At 39.5% G+C, this 16707-nt stretch overlaps 1 protein-coding gene across 3 annotated transcripts; it reads left to right on the top strand.

Moving 5' to 3' along the window:
- Positions 1–974: 974 nt before the first annotated feature.
- On the top strand, positions 975–16664 carry LOC111248967 (glutamine synthetase 2, cytoplasmic-like). Of its 3 annotated transcripts, none has more exons than XM_022802145.2 (7): positions 975–1189; positions 7522–7688; positions 8513–8821; positions 13066–13255; positions 13531–13665; positions 14738–14918; positions 15612–16664. In XM_022802145.2, the coding sequence occupies exons 2-7, from the start codon at positions 7526–7528 to the stop codon at positions 15717–15719; spliced, it is 1086 nt and encodes a 361-aa protein (XP_022657880.1). In that variant the 5' UTR covers positions 975–1189; positions 7522–7525; the 3' UTR covers positions 15720–16664. The 3 variants fall into 3 exon arrangements, with proteins under 3 accessions (XP_022657880.1, XP_022657881.1, XP_022657882.1); XM_022802146.2 differs by lacking the exon at positions 975–1189 and adding an exon at positions 5979–6077; XM_022802147.2 differs by lacking the exon at positions 975–1189 and adding an exon at positions 6094–6302.
- The last annotated feature ends 43 nt before the right edge of the window (positions 16665–16707 follow it).

Below are 16707 nucleotides of genomic sequence, written 5' to 3'. Positions count from 1 at the left end.
TTCATATTATAACTGAGATAATAATCTTTATTATAATAACCTTCATTTAGGGATTTTCGGGTTCAGTTGAAATCTCTAGACAATCTTAGGCAAAAAAAAGGCCCTTACATCCTAGTCGACGAGAATACTTTCACCGGGATCTTAGTGGTGGAACGGTCATCTTAAGCGCAAGTGAAACAGTTTACATTCGAGATCGGCCATGGACGGGTACCGGTAGTGGCATTCAACGCCAGTGCCGAACGTAAAACTCAAAATGTTACACTTGGAAAGCTAAAACCAAAACGTATGGTTTAAAAAACATCTTAAGAAAAAAACTTACGACATAAATGCATTGTATAGGTCCTTCAAAGGCTACTTAAACCTGTCCTGCTATTACACCATGCTTCAAACAGTTTTCTAAGCGTTGTTCTTATGTTATCTAGATTTTATCTAATGTTTAACATCTGATGGAATGCCTAACGGCGATGCGAAACGTAAAACTCGAAACATAGAGAGGTTTTATCTAATGTAATCAACCTATTATAAATATAGGAAAGCACTCAAGTAAGGCAATATTACTTTTACCGTTATCCATTTTTCTAATCAAAAACCTCAAAGTGGACACCATTCAAAGAAGAACCCCCTTAGCCAGCCTTAATAGCTCCGCTCTCCTAGGGGGATACAGTGATCCCATAGCATAACGTCGACGTGCCCTGCATCTTTACGGCACATTCTGATAATCGTAATCAAACTCATCAATGCACAGCTTTGCTCCCGTAAAGCAGCTACGCCATGCATACCCATCAGCAATCTCTGGCGGAGTAGTCGTCAGATAACGATCATGTTTGTTTCCGATAAACTGTTTCATATGTAGACGGGGTTGATCTTGGTAGGACGGATAATAGAAGCTCGCTGGTGAATCATGACCTTCATTTTAATCAATTACCCTTTCCTCCAAACGGGTCCGCTATAAAACACAAATCACCTGGTAAACATCGGCTTGAAGCGACGCGTCGCGCTACACTCATCGCGTAGACTTACTGGCACTCTTTCACGCCACGTACGGTATCCATCCCGATCTTCCCTTAAATGTTGAAGTAGTGTCATATTCTATTACAGAGGTACGGACCATATCCACGGTTTCGCCGCTGCAAAAAGGACTAAATTAAACTATTCGCGGATTTGTGATCTTCTCCATTTAACAATAAAGGTGAGACTGCTTAGTAGCGTTTTTTTTTTTTTTACCGCTTTTCTTTGAAAATTGTAAAGTATCTAGATTATCGAAACAAAATGGTAGAATATGTGTGACGAAACAACGTTGATGTGCTTTCCTCCATATGTAACTAATTCCTTATGTTGACGCACTTCACGTTGCTTAACTCGTTTGATTAGGCTATACTGGGCGGAATGGTATCTAGGACAAAGTCTGCAGATGCAACCTACATAGGGCTCGAGGCCGATGAAATAGTGGAACTCGTGTACCGGAACCGTGTAACAAATATTTTCTCTACATCTCTCCAGTCGTGGTCAGTGTTAGCTGACGTTGAAAAAAATGAAAAGCAATGGTTTTCTGAGATAAACAGAGATCTATAAATTAATAGGACAAACCTAAATCATTTAAATTTCCATGACGACAAATTACTCGCCACACATCATGCTGACTCGATGCTGTTAAGTATACGGTTCTGTCCAAAAATCTTGAGTGTGCACATACGTATACGAAGTTACGTTGTGGATTTAAATGACGCATTTTGGGTTTTTCTGCACTGTACATAGGCCTGATAGCACCGTTCTCTACAGCCATCCATCGTTTGTCCGCGCTAGAAAAAACCACATGTGGCAAGCGTTGAGCAGCTCCTTCGTGGACTGTGAATTACGTTTATGTTTCACATAAACAGCAGGGCAGCTGACACAAGGACAATCGAGGGCCTTTTTATACCGATTCTGTATTGGATTCTGACTACTGTGTAATGCATCGATCAAAGAGGCTCTAGTATGGTGTTCTGTACGACTGTAAGTCGGAGATTTTACTTGAGAGTCTCTCTAACGCTTCCTACACCCGCGAACGGTTGTTCGACATGAAAGGCTTAGCGGAAAAGGAGTATGTTTCTTCGTTCACCTCCAATTTGATTGGCTGACAAATAAGGCTGCACATCCGACGTATCACAGACGATAGTTAAGTTCTTATGCTGGGGGGTAGAGCTCATCGGGAAAGCTGATTGTAATTTTTAGGCCAGATAGATAAAGTCTAGCCTATGCAGCTGCTAGATGCCATGTAATTCAATGTACGGATTCTTCCGTATTGACAACAACCACAATAGTGTCCTAGATGTGTAAGTGTGTCCTTCCAGGAGTTTTTTTCTTACTAATGCCACTTAATCTTACTCATTCTCATTGATAATATCACTTTTAACAGGATTTTGTTAACATAGCCTGCCGCATTCTGCCAGTTCTTTGTAGAAACCAGCGGTGCTATTTCTAAAAATCCCATCGGACACTCCTCATCGGGACTGCGGAAAAATACTAGCGACAGTTTCTTAGAATCAAATCAAATTTACATTTATGTAGCATATTTAAAAAATGTTTTCTTTTTTTGTCGATACACCGTTCGTACTCCATTTTTATTGATTTATCAGTGATACTTAGCTCTGGGTCAAATCTAAAGATTTTTAAACTCACACATACAAATGCTTTATAAAAAAACAAAAACAAAAAAAAAAGCATAATCAATTCGTACAATGGCTCGACAGAATTAGGTCACATTTGACTGTGCAAAGAAGTTGGGATTAAAAGTAAAAAAATTAGCTACCCGTATTTTTACTTGGATGTCTATATTATGTGCATGCAAATGTACTCCTTCGAGAGATGGTAAAGTATTAACGTGTGCGTCTATCAAACCTAAGGATACGGAAATTGCTGCCTACAATTAAAACCAGGCGTTCACACGTCAAGATAGGCGTAAACAGACTGCCTCTGGCGTTCATCATTCAGGCGTCCAGGGCAATAGTTAACGGCCACACTAAAAACGACTCAAAATGAAACATATATTGGCTTGCTGGCTCTATACGCAAATCTAAAACTAAGTAACAATATAAAAATGAAAAGTCATATAATAATAATAAGTATTGACTGTAGCAGTGCGTTTAATATACGCCTAGGACACTTGTAAGGTAAATTACAACACTGCTTTTTTGTCGGGCGCCTAAAAGGCCTACAACGACAAACCTATACTACGACGCTAATGTACTACAAATGAATGTGTTATCGAACTCTGCTTTTCAAGAAAATACTGTCGTCGTGGTCTTTCTAGAAGATCGAGGTATTTCTATTTCATGAATACGTCATGTGCACAATGGCGCGAATACGTTTTTCCCCCTCAAAGTTAACAGAGTTGCAATTTTAATAGCGTCCTTGTCATGAAGTTTGACGGATTGCGTTCGTAATAGCAGATATCAATTTAACCGCGCTTTTTACAAATCACCGAGAGATGTGGAGTTTTCAATTTACAATAGCTCAGCTGCATTTGAATTTGGCGCGTAAGAAGCGACGACTCGCGTTACAATAAGCGTCTAGCCGCAACTGTATCTAGTTTATATTTCTGAACGGAGTATGTATGGAATCAGCTAAGACAAGGCAGAACGACCCCATTCGAAAACGAAACAATAACAATGCCTAGTTAAGTACCGGCCGTTCTAGTACAAATGGTACTTTAAAAGAATTGCTGAATTATATCGCCTCAGTTTCTGTAGATGTTTCATGTTGTAAAGCTTCCATTTTAGCATTGTCGGTCTATTTCGATAATTACAATGTGGCGCACAACGTCTCGTATCGTCGTATTGCTCTATATAGTTATCTAAATTAGATGCAGCCTTTTTTTTTTGTAGTAGATAATTAGCTGCTCGAACATCAGTGTCCGCTCTAACCTTCGGAAATTGCAACACAAAATCCAACAGAAACTTCACTATTTTCCTTAAATTATTCTCTATATGATACAGCAGCGACCTCAAGGACACATGGAGGGCAGGCCTCGTATTGCACGAAGTGCATGCATCTCTTCATCCAATACCCTTGCATATTAATTATCGTGAAAATTTAGATCGGGAATAGAGTTGTACATATCACCGGCGATTGAAGCCAACAGAGAAATTCGTTCTCCCAGCACGAAATCATCTCGACTTGAAACACCCGGACCACGTTGTGGCGTCCCTTGCACCGCGTTCGTATTTCTTGCGCAACTCTAAAAATAACTTCTAGTTTAAGTTGACTGCAGTTCTGCTCGTCACCGAACGTGACGAGATCGTAGTAATTTTCGTTGTTATAAAAATAGCAACGTTCAATAAAGCCAGACTCGTTCGTAAGCGCCGGTCTAATTACTGCTGATCAATAACGTTACATTCAAACCGACCGAATTCTTGTTAGAATCAGTGTTGTTGACATAAAAAGATTATCCATCCGCTATCATTTCCTGCCTGGGTTCGGCAACGACGATTATCTTTGGGATATCGATAATAAATAAGAAATGTTTCTTTATTTTCTGTAATTATAATAAATGCAGCTATGACGCTATAGATATAGCAGCGCGGAGTGGTCCAAGCACGACAAGCGATTGGGTCATGATTTGGCATTTTGATTTATCTTGAGCTTATTTAACGACTGACCTTGACAGGTTACACAACTGCTAGTACTTTTCTAACCTATCTGAGTTACACAACGAGCGAAATTCTTTGATGAACGATTGACAAAATATAGTGGTACTTCAGGATAATTATGTATTATAACCATTAAATATACTACCATATATTTAGCAAGGCCTCTTGCTGAAGTTAAACAGCGTAAAGCCATATGACACATTGGTTAAGCAACATCACGAGAATAACTTAAGATAAGTAAACGAATTAGGTCAATTGAAAAGTATGATTTCTAGCTCGCATTTTTGCGAAACGAACAGTTCGCCGAAGAAATCTGCTTTCAATCAGCCGACAGAGCCATTACGGTAGTGGACCACAATGTATAATTCTTGTTATCACGTTAACTCTATGAGTCTGCGATTGGGCCATTCGGCACCTCAGGCTTCAGCGACCTTTGGCTGACCACATAAACAATAGCATTACACAATGAGGTAATTAAGTCTAAAACAATAAATTATCGCTTTGCATTTAAACGATTTTCCCCGTGAGCGTCTAACAATGTCTGTTGATAATCACCATCCGCTAGCACTTAAGCTTCTATGCTCTGCTGGTTCTGGCAAGCAAATTACATCTTTTCACGTTATAAGCTCTTGGAAGCTACTCAGTAACGCCAGAATCAAAGCTAATAGTCTTCATCTTCTCAAGCAAAAAAAAGTGCTTCATTTTTACCGCGCCCATCGTGTATTGTTTAAGAGTTGTGTACTGTTAACCCGTCCACGCCCTGCTATTACCAGGTACTGTTAGATCAGCTTAGAGGAGAAGAGAGGGCATGCCAACTCTTCACATCTGCCCATCGACAAAAAAGTGACTAGAGAGTACAAATTATTTCTATAGACAACTTCTAAAGCCGCTATCATGTATTCAACAACGTATTCATACAACGTCCGCAAAAGCTCTTGGAAGGGCATTTAAACTAAAGAAAAAAAAGATATTTTTCATCACATGATGACAGACGCCAATGTTTGTGAGTAAATATTCCCGTATCGTCTCTGAACTTTCTCATCCAGTGTTCTGTAACGTGGAGCTTTCATGAACAACAGAAAATCTTCAACAAGGCCCTTGTCATTGTGTAGATTTGTACAACAAGATAAAATCTAATTGACTAACATTGCCTTAGAGTACACTTCGTTGAAGAAAACATAAAATATTAAACTGATCTTTACCTATGAATATACGCATCCATATGCACCGCTGAAATCTGGCTAACCTTTATGCATCGTATGACAAAATGCCCCTATACCGAAACGCAACCGCTACTGCGGAGGGAAAGGTAACAGGCCTTCGGCGAGTGGAGCACCAGCTTTCCCCTCACACAAGATACGGTCGTCAATTAAGTATAAAATTCTTTTACACTACAGATAGAACCTAGCAGAGTAATCTCAGACTCGAAAACGAAAAAACCTTCTTGAGGTTAGTGGTTGTGTACTGATGTGCCTGTTCTGGATGCTCTCTAGCCGAAGAAAGGCCGTTCCAAAAACTGTGTCCTCGAAAACCTATCGGTTTTTGGCTTGCCCTGGCAAATTAACTACTTTGTATTAGAATAGAGAAAATTGTACAGAAGCATATAAGTTCGGTATTCTTCTGTACAGTTTATTCTAGGCGATGAAGACTGTACGGAGTGGTGTATTTTTGTTCGTAAGTGAAAATGATGTTGATGCTTCTTTTCAAAAAAATATAATTAAAAATGATATATCCTTGCCAAAAGCCCTCGCCCCCTCCCTCCCCCCCCCATCTTTTATGGCTATGGAGCTTGTTTTGAGCACGAGAAAAGTTCAATTCTCATCCAAAAATACTTAAAAGTGACTTAAAGATTCGAATTACTTCGAAGTCACCAGGCTATTGTATGAAAGCGCAGCAATTCCTTGAAACGAACTATAATAACCTGTTTCTGATCAAGTCAAATCAGAGTCGTCTCTATTAAATTAAAAAATCTCTATTAAATTGAAGGTATGTTAAAAAGGCCGTGAATAAACTCTAAACCCATACTTGCCACTGACCCACTAACCTAAATGGCTTGTTTAAAAATCTTGCATGCAAAGGCCAGTCAGCTTCGAGCGAGCTCTCGCGAAATCTGACTGACAATGTTTTGTGTTAAGCGTGTATGTGTTTCACGTTAGCCTACGACAGGAGAAGATAAAAGTATCTCTTAACAGCCATTCGCAGTGAACAAGCTTCTTAAAGGTCGCGTCTCAACAAAATGATTCTTTAAAATTTATTCTTTTTTGCCAATGTTTTTTTTCGATCTGAACATATTGTGCAAGGAAGTGCTTCGAAAAAAGTATCTTTCTATTGTTTTATAGACAATTAGCGTTGCCGTACAACAAGCCTTTGTCTATATGTAGAAATTAAATAGCGCTCAGTAAATCTTTCTCTTTCCCGAGTTATTACAATCTATCGATATCGATTTAAACCGATAAATCTTGCGCTTCAGCTATACGCCTTATTAACGAAATCGATACGTTGAAAACGCATTCCCCTACCAAAGCTAACTAAAATCACCGCTTATGATCCGGTAAGTTCTGCTTGCGGGTTTACTTAGTACGGTTCATTTAAAGTTTGATGCAATGCGTTTTTAAAACGGTTGTGGAAAGTATCCACAATCGAACATCAAAAGAACAAAAAAACATGCATTCCTATTGCAATATTAATATTTAAATTGACACTGTTTATAGCCTCTGTCCGGTACTAATCGCTGACTGGGATCATTTCTTGCGGTCGATTTAACTGCGCGTAATATTGAAGCCTTAAGTTTCCTGTTCTGTTTCAATTTTTGCATATGTTTTTCGGTTTTTGTGAGATTAAGTGTCACTTATCATTGTTAGTAAAGTACTTTACCTTTTTAAACGAACTGTAGCGGCATGATGTCGGCCAATCACGCGGCCAAGTCAACTTTAGACAAATATCTGGCCCTTCCGCAACCGCGCGATAAGATCCAGGCGACCTATATATGGATTGATGGGTCCGGCGAAGCGCTACGTTGCAAGACAAGGACCATCGCTAAAGAGCCAGCGAAGCCAGATGGTGAGCATTTTTAGTTAAGTATTTTTCTGCCCATAATATTGCCAGAGTAGACTTCAAAATTGCTTTTTAATACCTTCATATACTGCCGTGTTATGCATGTCGTTCGTATAAGCAAGCTCCAACCAAAGATTTGCCTAGGCCTACCGCTCAGGACGATTTCACCGTAAATACATTGACCGCAAATGGACTAAGGTCACTTGGCGACTTGCAGTAGCTATTTAGACTTTTGGGCGTACACACATCGAGCAGGAAGATCTCGATCGAGTATTTTTTGACAGCAAATCCCAATATTTTGTTTTTGTTTAATTAATCACATGTATCGCATAGTATTTGTTATTCATCCATATATATATATATATATATATATATATATATATATATGGATGAACTCTCTGATTAACTAATTAGTGGCCTTGTTTTCATAGGTCCTGTAGGAAATTCTACAACTTAAAAAAGTGAATTTTAGCTAGATAGCGCTCACTCATCTTAAGTAGTTAGCTACTCAAAGTTACCGATTTGCGAAGTTGTATTTGATTTATGCCTAATGTTAAGATCGTCAGAAACGAGCTGGCCGTCAATTACGACAGACGACACCTGATTTTCTAATTAATTGTCTAAATTTAATCGTTTGACGCACGCTGGTCACTTGCGTATTTTCTAACAAACATCAGTTTTCGTCAAAAACCGGGCAAGCTAAAAATACTCGTAAAAAGCGTTTCCAGTGAATAACATACAATTTTGAAGCCGAGCTATGATTCTGGTCATACTAATTATGCGTAGCGTTCTTTGTACTGTGATTACAATGTGCTTGGTAATTCGTATAGATTTGCCGATTTGGAACTTCGATGGTTCGTCAACGGGTCAGTCGAAAGGCAATAATTCTGATGTCTACCTTTACCCAGTAGCTATTTACAATGATCCATTTCTTGGAGGACAGAACAAGCTTGTCATGTGCGAAACCTATACCTGGGATAAAAAACCTCATTCGACGAACAAGCGTCACTCCTGCAAGAGGACCGTCGATCTCTGCGCAAACCAACGACCGTGGTTCGGGATAGAACAGGAATACACGCTGCTCGATACCGATGGATATCCTTACATGTGGCCTAAACAGGGCTTTCCAGGACCTCAAGGTGGGTGATAATATAATGAACGTATTTAAATTTTGCAACACTGCGATATGAAATCGCCAGAAAGGTGCACGTATTCTCTACATGTTCTCGTAGAGTGTATCTAAAGCATTGCTCCTGGATATGTTGAATAGGTTGAATTTCTCTCTTAAATATGCACATCTTGATTTCCTTAATTCTCGGTCAATTGTCATTTTGTATGACACCTACACGAAAGGGATAAGGGTGATTTATCATCTATCTCCTACAGGGTCTACTGTCTACATTAACATGCTTACAAGAACTTCATATCAGGTCTTATACTATTTTCACATCGTTGAAGCTATAGCATGTGTTGCAATTAACTCTGAGCTACGTGTATAGTATATCATTTGCGACTGCGTTACTCATACGAAACTTTGCGATGTCCAAGTCCAGTATAAGACTCCGTAAGGCCGTCAGGCACTGGAGTCATAACGATCGCAAAAAAGTTCAGGACGTCTGACAGAAAATACATAATTGTCATGCTGTATATTGGTCGATTATAAACGCTCGCCTTGTATCTGGTACTTTCCTAACAAAATCAGCGTATATTTCTGACCCAACAGTTCCTCTGTCGATGCCCACACAAAAAAACGGCACTTTGTTTGGTTCGTCCATTGGCTGCCACAAATGACTAGTGTTTACACTGAATAATCCACCCACTGGCATTGAGCGCGCAGATGTTACTTGGCAGATTTTTCCGCAACGGTGATGTTTACCCAATGAAAAGCGCGTATATACATTCGTATTGCCGATAGAGGATTGTCATCTGCGTAATGGGCTCCTTCCTTCATTACGAGTAACGTCAAAAGAGCGGGAGAAATCGTCGTATATGAGCGCCAGCGTACTAACAGCAAATCTTTTTGAACGATTCATATGTGAATAGACAACCAAGCATTAGTTCATAATGGGAACTATAATACTTACCAACCTCAGCTGCCGCAGAATGTCAATCGACGGTATCACTGATATCTCCATCAACTGGTTGTGCACGCACAGAAAGACACAATTAGTAAAATATTTCCACTGATATCGCGGCCGATCAGGTGAGCAAATAAATACCCGACCTTTAATCGTTCAGGATGTCTGAAAGCGCTTTCTTCACTGGCTGGAGATATACACATAGTCACATATACATATATATATATATAGCCATATAGAAAAATACGCTATTCTCACAATAATATTTTTATTAATGCACTGAATGTTCGCTATCGCTGGATCCCCATTTACATTGCGAACACAACCAGGACACAGTGCTAGCTAATAACGACTAGCTTTTGTGAAGGCCAACTGAGGTACTGCCATCAGTCAGGTCACCATCGTATTCACTACATCTACTAATGCTGTCGCTGAACTGACATCAACATTGTCCCCTAGCCGTTGGATGGTGCTGAGCAAGTTATAAGTGAAAAAAGGTTATGAACTTCTTCATCTTTACGAACCACTTTTGCCGATCGAAAAATTCAAATGGGATGTTTTTCCTTGTTACTATATTGCATATAGTATAACAAGAATGCGCCTAACGCAGGGCACGCACTAGTAGAAAAAATAGAAATAATTCAATTGGTGGCTTGCCATTCTCTAGGCCAAGTCTTGAATGCTTGCGGCTATACAAGTTAGAGACGTTAACGAATGAATGGCTCATACCAGAAGACAAATTCTAAGAACGGCCCTGCTTCAGGTAAAGAACATTTGTATTTCAATATCCTGAAGAATGGGTGCATCGACAAACTTTTTTACGGATGCAGCTAACTCACTCCGGGTAATCTGCACGGATACTTCGGTTCGATCGAGGCATGTTTTTGTTTCTTCTTTAAAAAATCATAATTGATGAATGATATAGTTCGTTTCACTTTGCGATGGCTCTTTTGGATTCTTTCTGGCTTTTTATTTCTTTTTTTTCACAGAATTCATGGATACAATTGAAACCGTATTTAATTTCAGGATAGATGAGACATCACAGTTCGCTCGTTCTACCACTCTTTATTAAATGTCTAATCGACTTTATTATATAAAGTGTATTGGACAAAATGATAAATCACAATATGGAAATGAGCTCGGCTTCTCTACCACAAGATTCAAACTGCATTACTAGCGAGCAATCCTTACTCCTGGCTTGTTTCGGCGTGACATATCTGTTGTGCCCGTCTTGAATCCTTCCAAGATACCTCGCCGTACCCATCTCTTTTGTGTGTTAAACTTATATAACGCTCAATCAGTCACTGTGAGAACTATGACTCGCACCAGCCATTATGATGATGCCACATTTAGCTACGTACATGCCCAGGTATCGTGCTATAGAAAATTGACATTTTAGCCTCACCGTACCGCGGAAATTAGAATACCACATTTCTATTTCCTCAACACAAATATTATAATGCTATAGTATAATTTTCTAAAACACTGCCCAAATTAAGTACTTGTCAGGTATACGGCAAACCACATATATCCACAATTTATCGCATTGTTTTCCTCTGTTCCATTCTCAGATGCCCCACACGAGGGTAGCGCTGATCCATCATGCGGATATTTGCAAGTAATGGATTCATCACAACGACTCAAGAAAGTTGTCATCTTTTTGACTTGCTGCCTTCTAAGGCTCCAGGAACTCTCCAAGTGTCCTTTAGCAATAGATAGAACATTTTTGCTGCTCTGGCTGTGTTGCTTCTGCTCGACGTAAGGCAATAAACATCTTCTGTGTCGCTGTCCGAGGAACGTCGTAGAAAAGACGAGATAAATTACTGCCGACTATCGTTGTTGCTACGGGTTTTACCTGATTTCATTTGCGACTTACATCGTTATCCGTCGCATGTATGATCATGACAGATGAAGTGCGAGAAAAACATTAAAAATTATTTATTTACATACACCTACGTAGATCTCACGCACTCAGTTGCCAACATACTAACATTCATATTACAAAAAATACAAACAAAAATCATATTGTATGTGAAAGGGATACTTCATTGCAAAATTCATTTGATGTTTGCCAGCCGTCTTGAAGGACTATGCTTCTCTGTGTCCATTATTGAGCACCGTTTTTTACTTGCCGACCCCCCCCCCTTCCCCCCGCCCCTTCTTTCACGAATGCAGCAGGCATACATGCTCACAACAGACGCAAATACTCACCTAATAATTAACGCAAATTGTTTAATTTATGGGTAATCGTAACAGCGTCGAAGCACCCACATCTGCTTAGGAACGCGTAATGGCGAAAGTGAATAGCCACCTTTTTCCATGTCCCGTCGGCTCGACGGTCTACAGTCTGAGCGAGTACTTTTTGTCCTACAGATTATAAATGCGAGGTTTTTTTAACCGCACGACATTCAAAAAACAGAAAGATATATGAATAGTTGCTACGCTGCTTTGCACCCTTGTATTAGATCTGAAACTGTCGAATCATAGTTGCCAGGGAGGAACAGGAAACAGATTCTTTCTGCATCTGAAGGTCGCTAAGAAGTATATGGCTGGAACGAAGAATAACATCGAAATTTCTGTGTCCATTTGATCTTTTTTATCTGGCGCATTTATATGGTGCACTTGCTGAAGAACAAATAGCGTGGCACCTTACCCCAAAATGTGAATACAGCATCAGGAATAGAAGAACAAATCTGTAAACTATACATTCTTTTCTAACAAAGATATTTTAATATATTCTAGTAGCATATTTTTTTTTACTTGGAGATGGCTGTTTCAGATCAGTCTAGAAACAGAAGGGTGTTGCCTCATTTTATGCGCATAAACGAAAAAAAAATATGTAATGAGTCGTTGAATATGCTAACACCCGTTGTACAAGTGAGCATAGGTATCGACGGAGAAAATGGTAAAAACATCGTAAAATACTTTCGCACTATACAAGCAAAACAAAAACTAAAGTTATAATCAAATAGTTCGCGCTTCGCGAACGGGTAAAGCAAACTGGAAAAGCATGACTGGTATGCTCATATCTTCACGAAATAAACAATAAGTTCTTTGTGTTTTTCCTCTATTCACAACAGCTCAGACGTGTGGATTTCATGGATGTACCAAACGACAATTTGGCATCTAATTCTCTCTCTTTCCAGACAGATCGTACGAACTACAGTTTTTTTTTTCCGTAAACGACTAACAACAGTGCATAGATAGAAATATCTGGCATTCTTCAATCCGATGTATACATAAACACAGTAGAAAAATGTATATATATATATATACATATATGTACTTCTGTTCAACATTTGTAGGTCCATATTACTGCGGTGTGGGAGCCAACAAAGTGTATGGCCGCGACCTTGTTGAAGCTCATTATCGTGCCTGCCTTTATGCGGGAATTAACGTAGCCGGCACTAATGCAGAGGTGATGCCCAGTCAATGGGAATACCAAGTTGGGCCATGTGAGGGTATCGATGTGGCAGATCAGCTCTGGGTATCGAGGTAAGTCCGCAGGTAACGTAGGTAACGAGCTCCACTAGCCGTCAATCGACTAAACAAACAACTGTCAATAGTGTCCTAATGACTGCGATTCACATACGCACTAGTGGTAATACCCAAACAAGTCATTTTTTCACGCACGTGCTCTGCAACGGTATTCCTCTAATAATATAGTATGAATGACATCTATTCTTAGTTAGATAAACTACTCGTCAGCTTTTTTTCGTCATATCCGCTTTCATTTACCGTTCTTTTTCAATTAATATCCTTTCGATTAGATATATTCTACAACGGCTTGGGGAGCATTTTGGAATCCTCGTTTCCTTCGACCCGAAACCTATGAGAGACTGGAACGGAGCCGGCGCGCATACAAACTTTTCCACAGAGACGATGAGAAAACCCGGTGGAATTAGGTGAGGCCTAACGTATACCTACGTCATGGTCAAGCAACTATTGCTTTATGTACATATATACATGCTCCTTGAAGATTCTATTGTTTGACTACGTATTTCATTCGTTTCACCGTCGGCAGCAGCGTGTCATTATGAATTTATCATGCACAATTCCCCTATAGGCAAGAAACACGATTAGGAGGAATTAGATTTCTGGCTGGACCTTTCAGGTCTTCTTGATCTGGACTTGCCTCTAAAGCGGCACTCTGGCGATGATTGTGTCTCAGTTTCAACTTGTACATTCACTTCTCGTCGATGACGCGCTAAAGCAAATGCAATTTATCACTGAATGAGTCAACATTTTCCTGAAATAGTTAGTTGTTAACGAATCTGTTCTTGCTTAAAATTCAGGGTCTTCGGCACCATTTTTGCTATGAACATTCAAATAATGTTACAAAATAATTTCACGTTACTCGTTTGATGAGTCGTATTCTTTCGAGTTCTGCGACAATCTTTCAGCATTCATCGTTGTTTTGCGCCTTCGCTCGCGCTCACTACGACGGGTCCCCCATGACGAAAGTCATCTTCCAGGTTCTTGCTCGCCCTTTGCAAAGCCACTGTTGCCTCTCGTACTGTGGGCATTGGTTCCCAGCCTAGTTTTAAAACACTTTCGCAGACTAGGCAGCACTTGTGAGCACCTCATTTCATAGAAAATCACGTTCTGTATTTAGAAAGAGATCAGGTGCATTTCCGTTTTTAAAAAAAAGTACAAGACACGCCCAAAGGTCGCCGACCTTAAGCCACCTAAAAATACAAAGTGGACGTAAGAAGGCTCTAAAATTTTGCCCACTGGCCTAACGCGACAGCTCGACATTTAGCCGACGAGCGCCGGAAGTTATATTGGTACACTTATGTCGCAGTGTACATTCTACACAAGTAAAAAAAGTTGACATGGTATTCCATCTAAGTCTCATGTTTTGCATTAACAAATCTTTTGCTACCTGCAGATCTTGTTAGAAAAACTGGCTACGTTTGTGCTTCTCTCTGCCACTTTTTGGTCACTAGAGGACCGTAAAACGTTTGAATTTTCCAGTGCAATTCAAGAAGCAATCACCAAACTCTCGAAGCGACACCGTGAGCATATTTGTGCATACGACCCTCGAGGCGGAAGGGACAACGAGAGAAGGCTGACAGGCCTCCATGAGACCTCTTCGATTAACGACTTCAGTGCAGGAACTGCTAATCGTAATGCCTCTATTCGAATTCCACGACTGGTAAAGATTTTTCAATTCAAATTTTAACTGTTTCAAGTTCTAGAAGTACATATTTTTTACCATGCTAACCACTCTATATGTATAACGGGCATCGTTAACAGAACCAAATGTAACAAATTGAATAAATACACAGATTTTCTTGACACTTAACTATATACCGTAGGCCTGGCCCTCTAGGAGCTACCATACTAAAATGAACGTGTAAATAGATTCTTATAGTTACGGGGGGGCGCAAAAGTGGGGCAATCTCTTATAAAACGTTTACCGTTAGACTCATCTAGAAGAGGAAATATCACAACGATTTTGGATACTATGACCACGTGGGCTAACAAAGGATTACCGGGTCAACAAAGAAAATGCTCTTTCAGAAGCTTAATCATACAACACAACTGTAGTGTTCACGTCGCATAGAGTCAGATTTTTTAAAGTCGCAAGAGTCATCGAATCGACGAGTTTCCATTCAAAAAATCTTAAGTCTTTTTTTACATTCATATGAATATTATATAACAGAGTTAATAAATCATTTTCATATTTGAACTTGTCTATTTTTTCTGGCCTTTTGGCTGACCTTTTCGAGACATAATATCGAGTTGTTAAGTACATTAAGGGTTAGGCCTAGCTCCGGATAGAGATCTTCCATATATTTTTTATAGACTTCACTAAACGAAACTTGAATCTGTGTTATCTGTACAGGTGGACGAGGAAGGTCAAGGCTATCTGGAGGACAGGCGCCCATCATCCAACTGTGACCCCTACTCTGTGGTCGACATCATTCTACGCACCACGTGCCTCAACGAGTAGGCGGGCTCTCAGTGAGCTACTTAACAGCCACAATAACCAACTAGGCCTGGTCTTCCTCAACACTTCAAGCATAGGCTCAACACATTTGAGATACACTGAGGTTCGTTTAGAGCGTTGACCTCAATAAAGTTACGTGTCCATTCAGTCGAGAATCGTGTGTGCGAAGTTTTAGAAGGTGGCTGAAAATACCAATTAACTTCTCTTCTATTGAACCACGTATGAGAGTCGTATGATTAGCAAAGAAGTAATGGTAAATAAATTACAAGACGATTACTAATAACCAATAAAGTGATAAAAGACAGTTTTCTGTCGTTAAAGAAGTATAATATTGCGCGTTGGACGTTGCCGTTTAGTTGTTAGACTAAGTATTATAACGGCTTATAAATTTAATATAATTTAATTCTTCCTTTTATCTTTGTGTGTGTGTACTGAAGTCCACAATTATATAAATGAGACATCGAACCTTTAATCGATTCACTATCCATTATATTTCCTAATATTTTCATTAGGTGTTACCTCACCTACACTCAATAAATAAGATGTCCCCCTATTCGAGCATCAGGAGATCGCACGATCTAGGGATCGTTGATGGCTGACATGACAAAGTCGTCTATTAAAGCCTTTCTATGACGTATTCGTATGTTCGATGATAGTCATTCGAACCAGAAATAATATGGCAGCTTTGCTTTCGTTGGAAAACTATACAAACGTTTACAGATGCTTTCAATAATTGCACCTTATTTATATGCACCATAAAGTTTCATTATTATAAACTTCTGAAGCTTACAATCGTTGCAAATATGGAAACCAATTGTTGCATACAGCATGGCCGCGTTGACAAACCCATCTTTCATGCAACTGTATTTATTCAAGATGTTAAAAAATAAATTACTAGCATTGAGAATAAACCATGCTTTAGTTCCTGTTGTTCTCAAGTCGAAAATACTCGAAGATTTTTCTCTGTGTAAGATTTTTGCAGGTAAGCGCT

The sequence above is a fragment of the Varroa destructor genome, unplaced genomic scaffold, assembly GCF_002443255.2.
Source record: "Varroa destructor unplaced genomic scaffold, Vdes_3.0 BEIS01000004.1, whole genome shotgun sequence".
NCBI lineage: Eukaryota > Metazoa > Arthropoda > Arachnida > Mesostigmata > Varroidae > Varroa > Varroa destructor.
Note: the sequence above shows the minus strand (reverse complement) of the source record. Positions and strands in the feature narration are given on the sequence as shown.

What these genes read in the sequence shown, in the direction of transcription:
- LOC111248967 (XM_022802145.2), top strand. Translation starts at nt 7,526, where the DNA reads ATGATGTCGGCCAATCACGCGGCCAAGTCAACTTTAGACAAATATCTG. An exon ending in AGAGCCAGCGAAGCCAGATG is followed by an intron (nt 7,689 to 8,512) that starts GTGAGCATTTTT and finishes TAATTCGTATAG; the next exon opens with ATTTGCCGATTTGGAACTTC. An exon ending in AGAAAACCCGGTGGAATTAG is followed by an intron (nt 13,666 to 14,737) that starts GTGAGGCCTAAC and finishes TGAATTTTCCAG; the next exon opens with TGCAATTCAAGAAGCAATCA.